The following is a 20,837-nucleotide window of genomic DNA, read 5'->3' as shown; positions in this document are numbered from 1 at the left end:
GTATTTCTGACTTTTACGAGGGAATCTGACAAGGTGCAAGTAGCCCGTGAAAGAGAATTTCTGTCTTTTGTGTGTTTTCTTCCATCCGTTCTGAAATATGTGCTGCAAACCCAGAATCCATGCCTTGAGTAGAATGCACTGGGGACTTGCAGGCTTTCTCCTGGCCCAGGATAATTCCTAGCCTCTTGGGTATTTTGTCTGTGTGTGGGATAGGAAGACTGCAGCTGAATTAAGTGATAGGAAGTCTATGTGTGCCTGCAGGTAAGGACCATCCCTGGAGGAGGAAGTGGAGTTGGAAGCCGTCATTGCAAAACTGGGGAAGCTGGCACTGTTAGTATCAGCAGAAGGTATCATCAAACTTGCAACTCGTGGCTAGCAAGGCTTTGAAAGAATATTTGCTATCCAGTGTGAAAGCTTGGCTGGAGCGTGGTCACCCATCCCTACAGGGTGCTAGAATGTTCTTTCAATCGATATGAATGCTAAAGGGATTGTGTTTAAGGGTACCCATCCCTTGTGTGTTAGGAGTGGACCTCCCTGCCCTGTGATGCTGCTGTGTGGTGCAGGCAACCCCTGCTTCCTTGAGGGCTGACCTGTGCATACTTCTTCCTCTGGAGAGAGAAACTCAGGAATCAGCCCTGTCTTGGAAAGACTGGAGGAGAATGATGGGGCTGTGCTGCAGGGTGGTGCCACTTCTCTCATTCTTCTACTCCTGACGATGAAGAGAGTGTGACAGATAAACCAGAAGTCCAGTGTGTTCTGGGCTTCTTGTTACTCATTATCAACAACCTGCCAGCAGCCTCCTTTACGCTGTCACAAGCCAAGGTTCTGGCTTTGTCTCCAGTCCCCTGCTTTACCCCACGTTTTGCTAACGTACATGAATGCAAAGTCCTGAAATTCAGGTTCATGGTTCCAAAGTTCATGGTCTTGAGAATAAACAAAAAACCATTGTGATGGCTGCGAGCTGGGTACCCCATTAACCCGGAGTCATGAATATTTATTACATTGGATTACAAAAGAACATAGAGACTATATTGTATTTCCTATAACTTTATTTCCATGGCATCTTTTTTCTTGCTGGGTCACTTTAATGTAAGCTTTGCTTATTTAGTTGCACACTTTAAGCCGATTAACTTTTTACTAATAAAATGTGTGTTGACTCCCTTTGTCCCAGCTCCTGTTTGTTTGTACCTACACTCCTGCGACAAAGAGTCGCAGAGAACTGCTTTAAGCTTTGGCTAAATCCCCCTGCTGGAAGCTTTGAACAAGCTGAGTGTGTCTGGGGGTGATTTCAATCTTGCATTTTCTCTCTTGCCCTGTCACTGCCTGGAAGTTGGGCCTTGCAGAGCAAACTCTTCTGAACACCTCCTTCATTTCTGAAACCATTTGTGCTGCTATGGAGTTTGGCGAGAGCAATTCAGCCTGTTATTGTCACTCTCTGAGCTGGGTCAGAATAAAGCCAGCTTCTTGCTGCTAGTGATTGGGGGGGACTGGGGAAGCTTTCCTGCCATAAAGAATGATCTGTGGTTCTTTATGTTCAGTAGTTTCCCAGCTGGTAACTGTGTTACTCCTCCTTTGCTTACAAACCTTGCTCTGCCATTCAGTGCCCAATCTATTGTATGTTCTACTGTTGGTTGTCCTCAGATAGATGATTGTATCCTATTTGTTTGGAAAAGTTGCCCTATAAAAAAGTGTCCTTCTCCATCAAAGGCAATTCAGACCAGAATTTCAGAGTTAGCTGGGAGCCTAAAGAGATGGATAAACGCTTGGAAAATATATTTTTTTAAACTTTTAATAAATTTGTTCCTTTGTGTTTGAAACTTTGCTAAAGCTGCAATAATCCCTTGGAAATTGTGTGAGTATTTTAAAATGGCTGATGTGTGTCCAAACAGACTCAACAGCCTGGTTGACAGAGGGTAGGCAGGATGCAGAGACATAAAGAAGAGGGAAGGCCCTGCTTCACAGCCCTCTGTAAAGAGAAGCAACATCCTCCTTGGTATGATCTCCCCAGAGCAACAGCTGGTGATGACAGTGGTCTTGTAGACGCTGGTTTTCACTCTGTATTCCCTGGCTCTGCCTGGGTGGCGGCCATTTTGTGCAGGATTTGACAGTATCCCTCTGAGCTGTGGCTGTGCATGGACCAAGCAAGAGGCACTGCTATCAGGCCTTGCTGCGTTTGCTAAGGGCAAGATGGAGAACCTGCCCATCCCAGCGTCCGCTGGATGCTGGTGCCCCAGGACTGAGCATACTGGACACTCAGCAGACACTGCACAATAGGCATTGGATATTGCTTCTGTGCATTTTCTTTGTTGCTAAACCACGTTTTGTTGGAAACTGACTTTGTGCAACTGAAGATAACGTGGTTAACATGCAGGCGGTGACCACTCAAAATCTTAGAGGTTACCTCTGTCACCTCCAGCCCCGTGCACAGTTGTCAGTAAATTGGTTGTGTGGACAAATGCTATGTCTGTGAGTGTAGGTACAAACCATGTGGGGGAACATGGGCATAGTGTGCTGAGTGCATCTCTGCTGCCCAACCAAGGAGCATTGCGGAAGGACAGAACCACGGACTGACTGAGGTTGGAAGGGCCCTCTGAAGGCCATGTGAGGGGCTGTAAGAAAGAAGAGGAAATACTCTTCAGCAGAATCTGTGTGATAGGATGAGGGGAAATGGTTTCAAAGTAAAAGAGGGGAGATTTATATTGAATATAAGAAAAAAGTTTTTTTGCAATAAAGGTAGTGAAGCACTGGCACAGGTTGCCCAGAGAGGTGGTAGATACCCTATTGCTGGAGACATTGAAGGCCAGGTTGGATGGGACTCTCAACAACCTCGTCGTGCTGTAAGTGTTCCTGTTCATTGCAGGGGAGTTGAACCGGATGACTTTCAAAGGTCCCTTCCAACTTTAATGATTCTTTGATTTGAGGCAGACAAGCAGCTGCTGGAGCAAATGCCTGGGCACTGTCTTTTCTGATCAAGCACAGTGAAAATGTCCTTCTGCAATAAATGAACCTCATCCCTTTTGTTATCTTTTTCCTTTTTTTTCCCAGTGGGACTGGTGACCTGCCTTCTGTAGATACCCAGCAGCTCCTCTGACAAAGTCTCACAGCCGTAGGAAACTGGAACCAGTTTGCATTGTTTGGGGCTAGAGTTTTTCCTGACATTGGTCTGCCTGGGGCTGGGAAATTTTTTTAGATTCTGAGCCAAAAAATGGCTTTTCTGCCTCAAAACAAGGCTAATGCAGAGAGACCTTGCTGGCAGTGTTAAAATTCTGGCAACTGTCTCATAGCAGCTCTGTCTCCTCTCCCCTTTGCCCTCTGCTTTTGTCAAACTGCAACCTCCCACTTCAAAGACAGGCACACTCCTGACACAAGACTATTTGCTATCCAGAGGGCACAAACATCTTGTCAGGGGAAGAAGTTGTTTGCATTGTAGAGACAATTCATTAACGCTGGGAAATGTCAAAATTGAAGTTGCTTTTGCACATTCAGTCCAGCCCTGCTCATGTGTAGTGATAGTCACTAATTATACGATTGCATTACGCTGCTGCTGGAATAGATCCAGCTCTGGGGTGAAGCAGACTGATGATGACAGGAATCCTTTCTCTTCTCTTGCAGAGCCAGGGAGGTGCGCAGCGAGCAAGGATGAAAAAGCCTCTGTCTTTCAGACAGCTGAGTGGCACCATGGCAGAGTGCATACCGATGCTCTGCATCAGTGTTCCCGCACGCTCTTAAGTGAGCTGTGGCACCAATCTTTTCAAAGGTTCTTAATACCTTTGTGGTTTTCTGGGTGTTTGACATGGGAGCATATAGGTTACTTGTGAAAGTGCCAAGTGCTTGCTTCCACAAAGGGGGAAGCTGAGCTCTGACACAGAATGCACCACGCTAATGTACAGGGCTCAGCTGGGGTCTTTCAGAGAGGGATGGCCAGCAAAAGCAGTGCCTGCTTGAGGTTGTGTATTTCGTGTAACCTTGTGAACGTTTGTGAAGGCCTGGGGTGAGTGACTTCGGGTGATTCTTTGTTTTCAGGACAAGGCTGGAAAGGGACGGATGGGCGTGCTGCAGTAGGAGGCCATCCTCTGGCGAGGGAGGGCTCAGCGGCTGCTCTGTAAGTCAGCTGTGTCCAGTTACGCTGCGGTTGTGGCCTCTTTCCTCTGGTTTAAGTACTGGCTGCTGCTGTCTTTCTTCCCACCTTCCTCCTTCCTTCTCCCTACATAACTGAGCCTTGGGGAGAGAATGCAGTCAGAGTCTGATCTGGTTGAGAAGTTTTTTTACCAAGTTGGTTTCCACACAGACTGGCTTCTTTGACTGGTGTTGCTTCCCAGCTCTGTAGGTACTTGTGGTAGCTCAGGAGTGGCCACAGAACCAAGTGGCTGCTAAAGAGGAAAGAGAAGAGAAAAACAGCTGCCTTAGGGGGGTAACCAACAGTTCTGCAGGCTGCATTCAGAGTGAAATGATATTTTTGTTCTGCTTGTGCTTGTCCTGTTGTGATTGCTTGCCTGGGCTGTCATGGCTGTAGCTCACTGTCACTAAGATCCTCCAGTTGTCATGGAATTATAGATTTTATTTGTTAGTGATCAAACAGGACTGGAAAGCACTAACAAGAGTGTGTTACCAGCTTATTGGAGGTGTGGAAGGTAGACCAGATTTGCATATGCATGAAGCACAAGCCTTGTTTAATGTTGTTTTGTGCTGGATGGCTTTAGAAAGTTTCACTGCATAAGGAAGCAGAGCTGCGTTACAGAGGCTTCTCTTCCTTCCATTTCCAAGGATAGGAAGGAATAACATTAGCTCCTTCAAATTCCTTAATGCTGTGGTTTTATGTTGGTTCTTGACAACTGTTGTGATGTGGTTTATCATGAAGGGCCTTCAAATGGTCAACAGTTTCATCTTGAGATCCTTCTGTCTTCAGAACCTTTGATTCTAATTTGGATCTTGGTCTGTGAATAGTTCTATATTTATTAATTCTACCTTGCCCTCTCTAATGGCCATGAGTTAATTTACCTCTATGCAGACTTTCCAGTGCACTGATTTCCATTCCTGGAGTGTTCTTCAGTAATATCCTCAAAAGTTTACTGGATGAGACAGACTGTAATGCATAGCCTGACTTTGTTCCTAACACTTTCTGAGGGTGGCATCACAACTTCATGTGCCTCAGACTTTCTGCAGAGATCAGGATAAGAAATATCTCCTATAACTTGGGCCCAAGGTAAGAGGCTGAACTGAAGAGGACCCTATTACTAGTGGAGCGAGTAGAGGCGACTGCCTGTAACATGCTGAATCACACGGCTTTTTCATTCATTTCAGCTGCTTAACAGGATTACATGAGGAGTGGTTTCTGCCCCCAGGCATGTAGCGCCTATGGAGATCTGCAGCTGTCTGGATCGGTTAAGTGCAAATCTGATGACTCCCCTTTATGCAAAGGAATTTATGAATTACAGAAACCATGCAAATCAATTGCATGAGTAATTTTTCATGTGCTTCAACCTATGTCAGATTTGAGAGGACTTTCAGTTAACTGTGTCTCATCCCCAGCAGTTTCCCCTAAAAGAGAGGAGATGTTTCAGGACGGCCACTAGGTGTAGGAGTAGGATAGTTTTGATGAATCTCCTTGCCTTGGGCAGTGGGAAACAGCACAGTGTGCAAATGAGCTGAGGTTGCTTGGTTTTCTGAAGCATGACTCCCTTTTGAAATGGCAGAGCCTTGACACCCTTCAGCCTTGAGAGGGAAGGTAACTGTAGTACCTGAGTGCCGGCCAGCAGCAGATGCTGTGTCTTGTGTATGGGGCTGGCACGTCCAGCTCTTCTTTGAATTCTGTGGGAAAACAATGTGTTGCTTCTTCAGGACATCCCAGGAAACATACCTTTGGATGACTCTTTGGGATGTGTATTTGACGCCTGATTCACCAAGCTTTGTCTAGAGAAATGTGACACACTTTGCAGTGCAGTGCTTTATTCCAATGGGTGCAAATTCTGCAATTCACTTTTCTTAGACTGAACGTATAACAAACCTTTATTAACAAGCAAAATACTGTCATCTATGTTCTTTCCCCTTTCTTTCTTTCTTTTTTTTTTAATTCTTCTGATAGCATCCTCTGCATTTCCAAATGGAGATATTTATTGTCTCCTTCCCCGACTGGATCTACTTTTAGAAGAGCAGTAACCCTGAGTGAAGTCCTTACCTATCTGCTCAGGCTTCTGATCCACCTGACTACAGACTGTTAGTTCGAATGTGGTCTAGATGGAATATGCTGTTGCCAGAATGGAACAGAGTGGGAAGCCACAATGGATGCAATAAAAGCGAGAAGGCAATTTCAGATGTACAGCAAAATATTGAAGCGTGCATGTCTAAGATACATAGGGTATGAGAGCATCATCTGTGCTTCAGGGAGTCCTAAGAGCTGCAGCCTCATGTCTGTGGTAACATCTGGATGACAACTGGGCAAAAGACATGCCTGTCCTAAGAGTAACTCAATTCTGTGGAACCAGGAACAGGGGATGGTTGCACTGTGTGACTTGGCAGGCCTTCACATGCTCAGGTGTTCATTACAGGTCTTTCCCAAGGTCTTCTATCTGTGAGCCTGCAAACACGATGCTGCAGGGCTGGGACCCCGGCAGGAGGCAGCATTTAGACCGGTCAGCAGCATTCCAAGGAGAGGGCACTGGGGGAGCCCAGGCAGACCTAGGAACAAAGGAGCTGTTGCTCAGAGCTGCACGATGAAACCTTTCTCTGTGGAATCCAGACAATCTCCCCATTTATGTGTAAGTGGCATTCGGTCACAGTTTTTGGGCAACATATGGAAACTGTTTAAATTAGCTGTATGAGCCATACGTGAAACAGATGCATGTTCTTGAGCAGGCTTTTGTAATTTATGTTTGAGCGAGTGAAGGGTGCATCTGGCTGGCTTGGTGAGTGGCAAGCACGTCCTCACCCACGTGTAGTTAAGTGCTTGAAGTGAAACAGAACCGAACGTTACAGGATGTATATTGATAAAGACCAACTTCTCACCGGCACCTACTGCGTAAATAAGATGAATAGATGTAATAGCACTTGATCCTTCATTGCTTTCCTGATTGCTCACTGCTGGTGCAGTGATTAGTAATTAGAGGGACATGAGACCTTGTTGAAGAAAGCAGAACTGCTGCGGCTTTTGAATCCTGATAGGAATTTCATATAGGGAGAAAGTGCACCCAAAAGTGATGCCTCCAACTGGAGCTGTGACGGCCTGTGAACTTGTGGAGTTCTATATACTGGGAGGATTGCGTTGCTACACAGCCCTTCGTGCTCACTGTGGTGTGTGTGGCTGAAACAGGATGAAATGGCTTTGAATATAGAGCGCTGACGTTATCTATGTGACAGCGACGGGGCTGAGGGAACGGCACGGAGCTGTGTCAGGGGAGGGGCAGCTGGGGGTGTGGGAACGGTTCTTCCCCAGAGTGGGGCAGGCATGGATCGGGCTGTCCAGGGCAGTGGGCAGCCTAGGCAGATGTTAAATTACCTACAGATGCCTCGGTTTTCAAAGTCATTAGGCTTTGGTGCTTACAGTGTCACCAGACAGTTGCAAGAGAACTGCGTTCCTTCATATCCTTCAAAGCTTTGCTAGTGGTGGTTTCTCTCTCTTCTTTTTTTCTCTTTCTTTTTTTCTTAATTGTGATCACTGGACTTTATTCTTTCCGGTCCCTCCTCTGAAATGTAAGCTGTGCAGAGCTCCCTGGGCCACAGCCTCACAAATGTTGGCCATTTGCTGCCACTGCTGTGATGTGAGCCCTGACTAAGGTGTGTTGGGGTGTGCCACTGCAGCAAGCCATGGGGTTGCACTGAGTGGTCTGACCTTTCTGACATGGAAAGCACAAGGAAAACCATCTTTCCTTGTCAGCACAAGGAGAACTTTCCTAGGTTCTCCTCTAGCTTAGCTTGGGGCTGAAACAAAGCATCTGCGAACAGGTGCCTAGAATTCACTGCAGCACAGGTGGTAAACATGTCCAAATGTAGAAACAATGTGTTCTTGTAGCAGAAACGCTGAGTCCCGGCTTGAAGCAGTGATTGAGCACCTGGTGGGAAAGCAGGGCCAGCCGCGGGGAGCTCAGCTGCATGCAATGTACCTGAGTGGCCGGAAGGGGTGGAGCCAGGATCCACCCCTTACAGACCTCATTTAAGGGTTGGCAGTGGATGTGAGGGTATTTTTTTAGAGATTCCTGTGTACTTGGGGCCTCCTGAAGGTAAGCAACTTCTTTTGTTTGTTTCTGTGCTCACAGCTGTTGCGTTTGAGCAGTCCTGGCTTGCTGCAGCCTAGCACCTTGCTACTTTGCTATAGTTGCTGTGCTTTCCATCGTGTTACAACATTGCACTTCTTAAACTTAAGAAGTGAACCCAACAGTTGTTTGATGTCTTCTGTCTGGCGAATGTTGATGTTTTGGGTTGTGGGCAAACCGAGGTGAAACATCTCCTGTGCTTTGAGCCCTCCTCCTCGTTTAGTTCCTGCACTTGTTTGACCTGTTTTTGCTAGTGGTGAGACTTATCAGGAAGCATCTTTGTCACACGCATTGCTCTAGTAATGTTTTGCGTGTTGCAGGGGGTGGAGCGCTTCATTTTGCATGTTTTTAACCCCTCAATCCTTGTGGTGAAGCCAGTCCAGGACAGTGGCTCGATTCTTCATGAGGAAGGGCTGTGCTCTGCTGTCAGGGTGAGCGGTTTCTACTCTACCTGCTTGGGGTGCTGCTATGATATTCTGTGTGTGGTATCTCCCTCTGAGGGGTGTTTGTACAGTTCTATTTTAAAGGGAAAAGGGAGGGAAGGAGATAAAATCTGTTGGTCTCTCCTCATGGGTTGTTGCTGTTGGGAAGGGAAGAAGTATTTTTCTTGTGGCTTGTCCCTTATTAGTGCAGCATAAGTGCCATGTTTCATCTTGTATCTTAGCTCGACACATGCCTGGGACGGTGCTGGTGTCTTATGTGGCCAACTTGCTTGATTTCTTTTCTAAACTCGTGGTGTTGGGTGTTCTTCTGGGTTCAGCTACAATACAGAGTCACTTGTTTTGTCTGTTATAACTGCTTGCTTGTTCGTGGCCCTGTGATTTCATAGCTTGTGAGAATCCCAGTGCTGTGGGGGTGCCAAGCGCTCCGCTCCCTGGGGAGAGCTCAGTGCTCTGTGAAGGTCCTTCCTGGTTGGCATTTGGAATGTGCCGTTTGCCCATTTCCTGAGATCTCATACAAGAACTGCTTTTTGTTTGTTTGTTCTGTTCTGCTCAGACACCTATGTGTGGCTTAGGAAATAAACTCCAGTGTGGTCAGGGAGTGATTTGGGGTATACATCCCATGCTCCCACAATGCCGTTCTCTGGTTGCTAATCTCATTCTGATCTCTTCATTGTTGTGTTTTTTGGCAACCAAAATTCTCCGCCCAGGCCTGAGAATGTAACATCAGCACATTTGCATGACTGATCAGATTTGTCTCGCTTCTATGATGACATTGTTTCTATGGAAAAATTAATGGATTCTCACGTTGTACTTTTAATGGCTGAAACCAACTCCCTGCCACCCTTCCATCCCCATGCTCACAGGGGAAGTCTGTAAACAGCTCAAATTAGCTGTCCTCCATAAGTAGTTCCCATTTCTTTCTTACCTCCTGTCCACTTCTTTGCTTTTTTTCCAACAGTGCCACAACACTCCTCTCCTGGTGTTGGTGGATAAAGAACAATGAGTAAAATGAGGCAGTGTTTGCTTTCCTTGTCTAGCCTGTGAATAGATGTGATCTATCATGAACTACCCCCTTTTATCCAGCCCTGTGGTTAGAAATTGTTGGCCAGTCTTTAAGTTTGCTCCGGAGGGGCTGAAGTTTTACCTTCCTTTTTTTTCAGGTTATAGCTTACCTAATGGCTCTGTTCCTGTTCATTTTTGTTATGAGCTTGTGTGTGTGTATGTGTGTATTTCCTGCTTAGGATCACCTTTTCCCCAGCTGCATTGCTTGGGGCTCCAGCCAGGTGAAAACACTTAATGCATTGGGGAAGAGGGCAGTTTCTGCAACAAAATCTGCCACCTGAAGAACAACATCTATCCTCAAATAATACAGTTTAAATGAGTTGTGATGGTTCACTTTGTGTTGTAGTCATGGCTGGTAAGATGACTTTAATGGGAGAAAAAGCTTAGCTGTTGAATTACTCCAAGTGAAGTTTAGGATTGCAGCAGTTTTAATTTTTCATCTGCATCTCTAAGGTTGTTGTTCCTCAGCTTCGTTTGAAAGAATGAATCCAGAGCAACTCCCATGATGGGAGAGTTACCTGAAGAGAAGAGCTGACCTAGATTGATTCCTCCCAGAAGGCTGGAGGTGATGGCTGAAAGGTTCAGCAAGTCTTTGTTCTGTGGGACAGCTGGTGAGGAGTATGCAGTGGCTTTAGGTAAAGGTCTTCTGCTGACCCATAGTACCAAGAAAGTATTGTTGAACAAGGACCTGAACCTCAAGACAGCAGTTCATCTTTGAAATGTGGACTGTGTTCCTGGCCTCTATCCTGAAACTCTCATTGTCACACCTGAATCAGAAACTGCAGGCATACAGTCCCCATGCCTGCCCTTGTGGACTTGTTTCCATTGTGACCACAAGACTCAACTCTCTGCCCCATTCCTGCCTTCTCCAGTGAGCTTGAGAGCACCCTTTGTGGAATCATACAGCAGTCAGATTTTCCACTTGCTCCTGATCCAGATGAGAGGGACAGCCTTTGGGCAGAGCTTCTCACCCTGCAGCTTTGAGCACCTGTCTACGTGTGCTGGGGTCTTTCTCCTGCTCTGGGTGTATGTGCTCAGCAAGAATCTGATGGCCTTTGCATGTGAGTCCGGAGCAGAAGAGATGTGTGCTCTTTATGAGACTGAGTCAATTCTGACCAAATGCATGTGTAGTTACTGAGTCTTTTGAATGCTTCTTGACAAGTGTTGGAAGATGGTTGACTGCTGAGATGTCTCTGAAAACCAGAGCCTATGTCCCCTACAGGGTGGAAAGAAGGGGTTTTGAAAAGAACTTGTTTTATAGCTGTGAAGTGAAACTACACTTGCCTGTCCTTTTCCTAACCCAGACTTGCCTTGTGGACTAGTGTGCATTTCCTGACAAGGATACTGCTTTCAGGCCTGCAAGTCCAGTGTGGGGCGGTGTGTCTCTTGGTAGGTGTATCTGTTGGGAAGCTTAGCTGATCTTGGTGTTCCTATGCTCTGATTGTAGGTCTAGTTATCTGAAGTTAAAAGATCAGCCCGGTACCTCAGGCAGGAGGTTGTGTTTGCTGGTGGAATGTGTTTTGCCTTAGCACTTTGGTAACTAAAGTGTGCTGCTATGAATGGCAGGCAGAAAAGTATGGGGACCAAGATGGCTGAGTTTCTTAGAACAAAAATGTCGGTGATGTAAGTTAAAATGCTGAAGATATGGACATAAAGTGGCTGTTTTGAATTGTTGTGGTATGGGGAGGGAAGAGCAAGAGTGAATCTGCTTTGTACTGACAGCGCCTGGGCTGAAGCAATCAACTGTGCAAAGTGTTACTTTTCTGGATGTAGTTGTTGCACGAGGCTTTGGATTATATTAGCAAGGATAAAATGCCTCTAAGTGAGGGACTACAAATCATAGCTGGGCCAATAGGAAGGGAAAGGGGACTGTAAAACAGGAAATCAATTTAATACTCTGTGGGTGTTTGCAGCGTGCTCACCCTTCCTTCAAATTGCCAAAGGAAAGATTAATTAAAGTTATATCGAGCAGCAAAAATGATGGAGGGTGTGTGATGGGGCTTGTGTGGTACAGCTCTCTCCATAATTAATTGACAAAGGCACACTTGGATTTCATTACCCAGAACCTTGCCATCTCCTTCTCTTAAAGGGCAGCAGAAATTATGCTGTGTTTCCAGTGAGGAGCATTTCATATGCGCTTGGGAAAGGTGAAGTAGGGAGGGAGGGGAAAGGTGCTGCCTCTTGTCAAGTAGTACCTTTGTCAAGTGCCACTATGCTCTTTTTGGAGACCATCGTTTAGGATCAGAAAACAAAAAGCATTTTTCTGTTGATGGTTTTGGTTCCTGGTTTCTACTTCCACCATGGCTGAGAGCTGTATGCACCACGAAGCGTAGATTTTTGGCCGGGAATGCTGATAGCTGGACCGTAGACTTCTTGTCTATCTGCTGCAACGTGAAGCTGCATTGTGGGAGGTTCAGGTTGGGTTAGGAAAATGTTTGTTAGGAAAGGATGGTCAGACCCTGGAACAGGCTCCCCAGGGCAGCGGCCACAGCCCCAAGCCTGTTGGAGTTCAAGCAGCATTTGAACCGTACTCTCAGGCATAGGATTTGAATTTTGGGTGGTTCTGCGTGGAGCCAGGAGTTGGATTTGCTGATCCTCGTGGGATCTTACCAGCTCAGGGTATTCCGTGATTCTACTTCTTAAAATTTCTGCTTGTTTGTTTTGGCAAGGGCACCTTGCCAGGATGTTGGCTTACAGGAAAAAATGATACAAGGTCTTTTTTGAATGGCCATTTGCTTTTCCCTCTTGTGCCTCTAAACTTGGAGATTGAACAGATCCATGAATGATAGCCCTATTTAAAAAGTAGTTTCCCTGCACTGTCTTGTACAGACTAGGAAGGTGTCAGACACTCAGCTGACAGGTGTAGGTAGCCAGTTAGCACTGGTGAACAAACTGGATCAAAATACACTTGTTTGTGTCCATGGTGCCTTCTGGTGCCCTGTTGTCTACCTACATGTGAAATGTGGCCAAGAAGTGCACTGCAAGCTGTGTACAGCTTGTGTGGAGATTTGTTTAGATATGCATGGACAAAGCTGTCTTGTGTCAGCACTGCAATGGGGCACGCACAGTCATCTAGAGGAGACAGCAGTGAGCCAGAATGTTAGTCTGATCACATAACCCCTTCTGTAAAGGAAGCTGAGCTAAGCTGACCCCTTGGATTTTACATGCTGCATTACAGCAAAGTAGCATCCTTAACCCTGTAAGTTGCTCTGAAGTATTACACAGCAGACAACCTCTCGTAGTACTTTTATGAATAAATGGGTGTTTAACCATTTAAGAGCCTGTAAAAGGAGCTGATTTGCTGCCTGTGGCGTGGGTTTTCTGCTCTGAGTTCACAAATGCCATTCTGCATCGCTCCACGTACCAGGAATGGTTTCACACATTACTGGGCAGAAGTGACTGCCATGGAGGTGTGCAAAAGATGGAGACCTTGAGTGAGGAAGCAGCCCAGAGTAGTAGGAGAGTTATGAATATTACAAAGAAAAAGTCTTTCTCCTAACCTGATTATGACAGGCAGTATTACTCGTGCCACTGATTTTTTTTTCAGTTCCCAGTTAAAATAAGGCAGCACTCAGCCAAGAGAATGAGTTGTTCCTTAAAGCCAAATGTTATGTAAGCTCACACATGTGCTTGCAGCTTTGAACAAATTCAAGCCTGAAGTGTGTGTGTGTTATCGGTTTGTCACCTTTCATTGAATGTAAACGCTGTCTCTTGCGGATAACCTCCCAAGAGAGGGTGCTGTGGGCACGCTACGTGAGGTGACTTAGTTCAGATTTCTGCAGAAGTCTGAATAGGGCATCAAACTCTGATTCCCACAGCGTTTTGATGTTCTTGAAATGTTTGTTGTAGTTTAGAAGTGGGCTGTGTTAGATGTTATTCCACAAACTGAGACTCTGAAATGTGATCCTTGGGCAGGGAATATTCTGCTTACTGAGCAGTGAATTATCGAGTCTCTCTTGCTGGAGAACCATACTTGTGCCAGACAGCAGGCTGGCTGTAGGCACCTTTGCTATGTGGGCTTGTTTGCAGTAGAACCTTCGTGCCAGGTTATCCTCAAGGTTGGCCAATGGCAAACTTCTGATTGTTCCTTCTGAGGAGAAACAGACTGATCCAGATTGAAGCATAATGGCTTAATATGGTACTCTTGATACTTTTCTCTTAATTATTGCTGTTGTTGCTTGTTTCCCATTCTCCTGTGGCTCATGATCTGGCCTTATTTCTGAAGTGTGAGTTTAGGATCTTTTTCTCTTTCACTGATTACTGCCTTATTTTGAGGCTTTTCTCTTTTATGACACAGTTGTTACTTTGCACAGGGGAATCTGATTTTCTTCTTTAAGGTATGAATCTTTCTCAGCACATCGCAGAATACTGCCTTACTGGTTCCTTTTATCTGCTGGTGATTCAGCAACAACAGACTTGCATGTCAGTGCATGAGAAGAAAGAGAAATGAATGTGCTGGAAATTCACTTTGATCTGTTGATTTATTTATTGCTAGAGTGCAGGAGCCCTAATGAAAGTGTGGCCAGCCCTGAAAACTAAATCTCTAGCACTCAGACCTGTCAGGTTGGGAAGCATCAGCAAATGCTGAGAAATAACTTGCAGGCTTTTGCTAGTGCATGGATAGTCATAGAATAACCCACCTGTATGTGCAGCCAGCACTCCTTGCCTATAGCTCTTGTTGATGAGGTGGGATGCTGGCTTTCCCTTGCACTACTCTGGCACGGTGCACTCACTTCTGGAACAACAGGAGCTGGTGCCGTAGGATCTTTCCATTACACAGATTATGGAGAAGAGATTTGGATGGGGATAAACACTATCCCCTACACGTGCATGCATGATTATCTCAGGGATGTGTTCAGACCACATCCTTTGATTGCACTTTGTGTCACAAACAGCTGGTGTGGCTCATCACTTGAGTGACAATTGAGCCTGTTCCTCGGGTTACCTGACTGCTGCATCCCTCTGGCCACAAAATTGGAGGTGCCGAGGTTACCTGTGCAAGTGCTTCTTCCTTGGATGTTTTGTACTGATTCGCATGCTCAGGTAGTCAATCATGAGGCATTCCTTCTTGGGAGCTCAGCTATGATCTACACAGAGAGGTTGTGAACACCACCGGAAACTGAGGTTGAGTCATGAACACTGCTGAAACAAATGTGAGACACCTGTTTGGATTCACACTGCTACTTGTTTTCTATGCTTGTTGCTATACTGCGCTTCAGGAAATCCGCCAGGCAAGAGTGAAGTCTTTCCAGCAAAAATGTGTTAAAACTACATAGAGAAACTGAAATAAAAGTCTGTTAGCATGAGCTGTGCCAACTGGCTGCGAGTTCAGAAAAGATCCTTGAGCTGATAGCATAGGCTAACTTAGTGTGCTTCTGTCCCCACAGAAAGAGGGTTCCTTTGAATCAGCTTGTATAGTATAGTCCTCAATCTAGGTTCACATCCTACTCAGCACCTAAAACATGTCATTACATAATCAAAGCTTCAGCCAGTGAGACCCTCTCTGAGGAGGAGTGGGATGGAGGGAGTTTTCCAGGCAGGCAGAACATGCCTATTTCCAAGGTTGCTTTTTCTATGAATCTATCACAGCTGTTCCTGAGGGGTGCTTCAAAATTCCTGTGGTCTCCCATGGTGTCCAGAGGCCAACTGCTTTGTAGCTTCCTGTCATCAGGGTAAATCTATGGACTCTATACTGATCTTCTGGTGCTGGAATGGAGCTTTCCTGCAAGAAATCAGGACAGGTAAATGGGTGAAAGTTTTGCTCCTAACCTTGGTTTGGAGGCTGGAGATCAGTTCAAACACAGATGCTGGGTGATATTTTTCAAGTATGGTTAAGTTCTTCTGTTAAGTGGCTTTAATATACTTGTGTAAACTTGGGACTGATGGTGGTGAGGGTGACAGACAGCTGTCCCTACCTCTTTTGACTTGAAGAGGTAAGGCTGCTTGTAACAAATCACAATATTGCATTTTGTTTGGTTTCTTATTCCTAGGAGTAATGGTACTTTTTTCTACTTTGTTGCCTTTAAGGGGAAAAATGTATAGAGGAAGGACACTTCATTAAACGACTGGAGTAAACATGTTTCGTGGAGTATTATTTTAAACTGTTGCAAACACTTTTGTATTGAACCCACGTAAGAGCCAGCAGTTTTTTCCCTTGAATTCCGATTCTGACTTAATACTAGGGAAAGAAGAGGATACAAGTAGGAAGAAGTAGAAGCGGGAGAAAGAAAGTACTTGAGAGCTCTGTGGGAAGAAAAAGACCAGGGGGTGGTTTGCAGAGAAGTGATTTTTAGAAAGAAGGTGCTCTGGGCACCCACGTAACTTTGGAGTTAGAGCATGCCAGAGGCCCCCGGGCAGGTTGCTGTGCAGTGCAAACACCAGCATGTGGACTGTTCTCCTGGGGAAGAAATGTTCTGAAAATGAAGACGGCTTGCAGGGCTGCTTTCTTCTTCTCTTTTTTTTTAATTGGATGATGGATTTATTTATTTATTCCTCCTTTGCCTTAACAAACAAATGCTTTCCCATAGCGCATGCTGGGCAGTGGTGGGGTTAAACATTGAGCAGTTGATGCAGACTGCTAGTCCGGCATGGAAGCAAACTCTCTCATATTAACTGCATCAACCTCAATAAGGGCTGCTCTGTTCTAACTATCCGGAGCGATTAATGCATCATCTTAAACAAAAGCTGGCACACCATTGCGCTGAGTGTTAAGAGTTTGCACCTGGCTGCACGCTGCAGAGAGCTCTGCCAAGAGAAATACTGGTTTCCAAGTTTGCTAGCCTGCTGTTCGGAGATCTTAATTTTTGTTTTTGTTTTCTCTTTTGGAAATCCTCCCATGTTAAATTAAAAAGGAGACGTTGGTAAAGGAAATCAGGAGGAATGCTTTCAGAGGTTTAATTTGCCAGAAGTCTCTGAACTTGTGACCCTTTAAAATAAAATGCTCGTGCTTTCCTGTGGGATAGCTCCATTGGGGTGGAAGCAAGAGTCTTTCAGGCTTGCATGCCTTTAGGAAGGAGCCTTTGACAGCGCAGGAGAAGTTGCAGTGCAACATTCTCAGCCAGGATTTCCAGTGAGGAAAGTTGCTTAGCTGGCTCAGGACTGTGATAAATCGTGGTTCCCCTTGAGCATGCTGGGACTGTAGAGAGCTGGAAATAAATGCTAGGGAAATTTGGCTTTTGTAGTGGGCCATCTTTCAGGATGATGCATGGCTTCGTAACAGAAAGAGATTCCTGTGCTAGGGTTGGGAGAAAACTGTTTTCCGTTGGGAATGAAAATATAACAATTCTGTTCCTTTAAATCCATACCACAGCTTTGGCATGTTTTTCAGGACAAGGTAGTAAGTACAAACTATGCAGTGCTAATGGAAAAGGGTCCCTGAGAGTCTATGGTGGTGGAAATTACCCTGGGATTGAAATGGTACTATTGGTTTGTGTTAGGGTGGGGAATGGGTGTCTATCTGGCCAATATAATAGTAACCTACTGAATGTGGCTGGAGAAAGAATCAGATGGCATGGGATGCTTTTTGCCACATTGTTCTGAGCAAGTCATTTCTCTGTATGGATAAAAATGTCTTCAAATTGCAGTCAGAGGAGAATATGTCCCTGTTTCTTTCACTGGCCATTCCCAATCAGTGTGCCTCTCGGCCAAGATGGTAGACTTGTTAGCTGGTGGTGAGCTGATAGTATTCTATGTTCTCCTTTGTTCTGCATGAGGAATTTTGTTGCTAAGACATTGGAGAGAGCCTGAGTTACACCTCTGTGTAGGCTCTGTCCTAGCTTTAATTGGTGTCAGTGCATAGATTTGTCTGCACTATGGAGTCTTCTGGAGCTGTTGCTGTATTTCTATATTCTGAGTTTTGGTAGTGCTGTCGAAGAGACACAGGCAAAAAGCCATAGTCGGTCTCCTGCAAGGCAAAGTCCTGTCTCCCGTTCCTCTCTGATGGCCAGATAACCCCAGGTAAACAGAGGGAAAGGGAAACAGCTGAATCTGTGCTCATACCATGGCTCAGCTGCTCATGGCAGCTCTTTGGTGGGTTGATTTGCGGCAGCTGGGATGTGCCCCATAGGAGACATAGCTCTATAGGAGTTAACTCTTTATAATTCAGTTACTACAGATGCAGTTGTGGGTTTCTGATATACAGGCAAACTTCTTGACATGTTTCATTTGGTCATGACAGTAAGAGCAAACTGATCAGTAAAACCTGTTGGCTACTTATGCCTAACTTACTTCGATCAGTGATGCTGCTAGCATAGCAGTGGGATGGTTTTTCCTTTCAGGAATGTAAATGTTGGTTGTGATCCCATTGCATCTGGTCGCTATTACGGAGAGCAACTCCACATTGCTCCTTACCTGACTTACTGAGTTTTCTTGAGCTTTACCAGGAATTAATTTCCCAATTGTTTACTCAGTGTGTTTTGTTGACTTTTTCATCCCACACAGACTATGAATTTTAACAGCTCAGTTCATAACCTCTTTGTCATCTCTGAAAGGTCTGTTCTGTTTGGTCAACTGCTTCATCATCTGCATTTACTTAGTTGCGTTTTCTCACTATGAACTGTATGCTGTGCAGAGTCAACTGAACTCTGCCAGGGTTTTTTTTATTATTATTTTAAAAAGAAACTTAATGGGTTTCCAACCTTATTTCTTTGAGCTGTGAGTGTTGAGGTATCTCTTTATTTACTTTATTTTTGTGGCTTCTGGCTGAAATTCAGGGATTTTTACAAAACTAAAAACTCTGAACTTCAGTCATGGTAACTAATGCACCAGAGGACAAATAAACGACATTTCTCCAGCTAAGTGGAAATGGTAGGCTGGCCCTGTGCTTGGATTTAGACCAGCTTAGCACTGTGTCTGATGAACATGTGCGTTAGGTCCCACAGGCTGACAGTTTGTGGCTGTCATATTTTATGCAAACTATTAACCTGAGATGGTGCGGATGCAACATCTGTCAATCTGAGCTGCACCTGAGCTCTCTCCTTCACACTACCTATAGGGGAATACCCATAACTGCCCCTTGCAGGCTTTAATGAACAATGAACACCGCCACCGTAAAGCTCGGTTGAGAGTCAGACCTGCAATCAAGTGTAACACAAGGCATCTCAGCTAAGAAGCTCCTTTCAGTGCATCTGCACAGTGGTTCAATTGAAATACTGTCACCTAGCCTCCACAAGTGTCCCTTCTCTCTGTACTTATAAACTGCTGCTGTGTATTACCTTTTTTTGGTCTGTGGAGGTGTGATACGGTCTGCATAGGAATTATGCTTTCCTTCCAAAATAAAACTAATTGCAGTTTGTTTCTCTCCAGCTGCCTTTTGGGGCGATATCGCTTTAGATGAAGATGATTTGAAGCTGTTTCAAATAGACAGAACTGTTGACTTAACAAAGCACTCAGCTGGCAACGCAAGACACACTTCAGGTAAGGGCAGCCCAAAGGTGACACTGTCTTCTTTCCCTTGGTTTTATTGTCAGATGGAAAAGAGATCTTTGTCATTCACATGGCCTATTCTCACAGGCAGGGAAATGCATACAGAGAGAAGCTAGTTATGTGATTGGGAATGAGAACCAACTCTGCACTTCTTTGGATAAAAACAGTCAAGATTTACATAGAGGGCAGTGATGCAGCCTTTCTGTTTGGCCTGGGGGAGTTTCAAATTTGCAGCACTGGTTTCTTCCTTTTGAAGAATTGCCTCTGCAAATTTGGAAAGAAATTTGGTTGAAACGGGGACATTTAGTTTGGCATTCAATTTAACTCTTACTGTTCTCCCCTCTTTTCTTTTGATCTTGATGGGTTAATGCATTTTTTTTCAGTTTTTTTTAACCTAAGTAAAACCCATTGATGTCTTGCATATGGGCTACCCTTGAAGTGATGATGTAACTGATACAGATTAACAGTCCTTGTGGTTTTTTTTTTTGGTAGAGCCAAAAGATGGGGTAATATATGCTGATGTTACCTTCTGTCCCTATGCAGCTCTTATGCTCAGTTTTGTGCCAGACTGGAGTTGTTTTTTGAGTCAGAAGCTCTGATTCGTCTCCATCTCTAAGAGTCTCTGAAGCACTCTGCAGCTGGTTTGGAGAGTGTGAAGAGACTCCCTGCAGTATTGTAGCCTCTACTCCGTTTTATGATGGCAGGAGAACTAGTTGGAATGTGAGCTTTGAGAGACACTGGTGGAACTGGAGATGGGTCAGGTCAGGATGACCTTTATTTCTCTCAGCTGCTGTGCTCTTAGGTTAACAAGTAGGGTGAAAAGTTGAGTAGAGACTCAGCTCAGTGGGGCATCATGTTCACCTGAGACCTGTGCATCTCAGCTCATTTTGTGTCATTCGTAAGGACTGGTACCTGGTTCTGAATCCCTGTGACTGCCTACCTTTTGTTTCAGAGTAAATGTAAGCCCTATTCTGGGGTTCAGTGCTATGGCTTCCTGTTAGAATAAGTCAGAAAGAAAGATGACACATCCGTCTCCCAATGCAGGTGTATGCTTCAATGTCAACAGATCTAATCTAAACTCATATTGATTCTAAAACTCCATGCAGGGGGGGGTCTGCACATTTCTTACTATTACTGATTGCTTCCTGTAAATGTGTTGTTGTGTCACTTACCCTATTAACATTGTTTTGTGTGGTGTATTCTCAAGAGTTAGACTATTGGGAGTCAGTTGCCTTTAGAGCAGAAGGTAAGTCAGAGAATGAGGACCAAGTAGGGTGGGACGGGCACTGTTCATCTTTTCTATATCTCTTTGTCAGCTACAGAAGTTAGAAGACATTTCTGTGGAAGCAAAGCCAAATGCCAGCTCTATCAGTTTGCTGTGGTGGTTTTTATAGTTGTCAAATCTGAAACTTTTTTTTTGCACTCATAACTGATGCTAGGCATGAATTTTGTAACCTATGTCTATACTATGTAAGGCAGATGGTGGTCTCTTGCAACCATGACTTGTGTTGTGTAACTGGGCTTTATGAATTAAAGCCCTGGTGGTGCTTCATGTGATGGGCATTAGGGGAGTTGTTATGCTGTGCTCATCTGGCACTGTCCTCATCACTGGCAGGCTTCATTCTCCTCCCTGACTTTCAACCTCTGGAAGTGCAAGCTGACA

The 20,837-nt window shown here is 45.1% G+C and overlaps 1 protein-coding gene across 1 annotated transcript in view; it reads left to right on the top strand.

The window, feature by feature from the left end:
- Positions 1-20,837, top strand: part of TLL2 (tolloid-like 2) — an 82,429-nt gene that overhangs the window by 10,540 nt on the left and 51,052 nt on the right. The window contains exon 2 of the mRNA XM_015288521.4: positions 19,055-19,165. Within this exon, the coding sequence (XP_015144007.2) occupies positions 19,055-19,165 (111 nt within the window). The remainder of the gene's footprint in view (positions 1-19,054; positions 19,166-20,837) is intronic.

The sequence above is a fragment of the Gallus gallus genome, chromosome 6 (genome assembly GCF_016699485.2).
Source record: "Gallus gallus isolate bGalGal1 chromosome 6, bGalGal1.mat.broiler.GRCg7b, whole genome shotgun sequence".
Classification (NCBI taxonomy): Eukaryota; Metazoa; Chordata; class Aves; order Galliformes; family Phasianidae; genus Gallus; species Gallus gallus.
The sequence above is the reverse complement of the archived record's forward strand: the minus strand, read 5'-3'. Positions and strand labels throughout refer to the sequence as shown.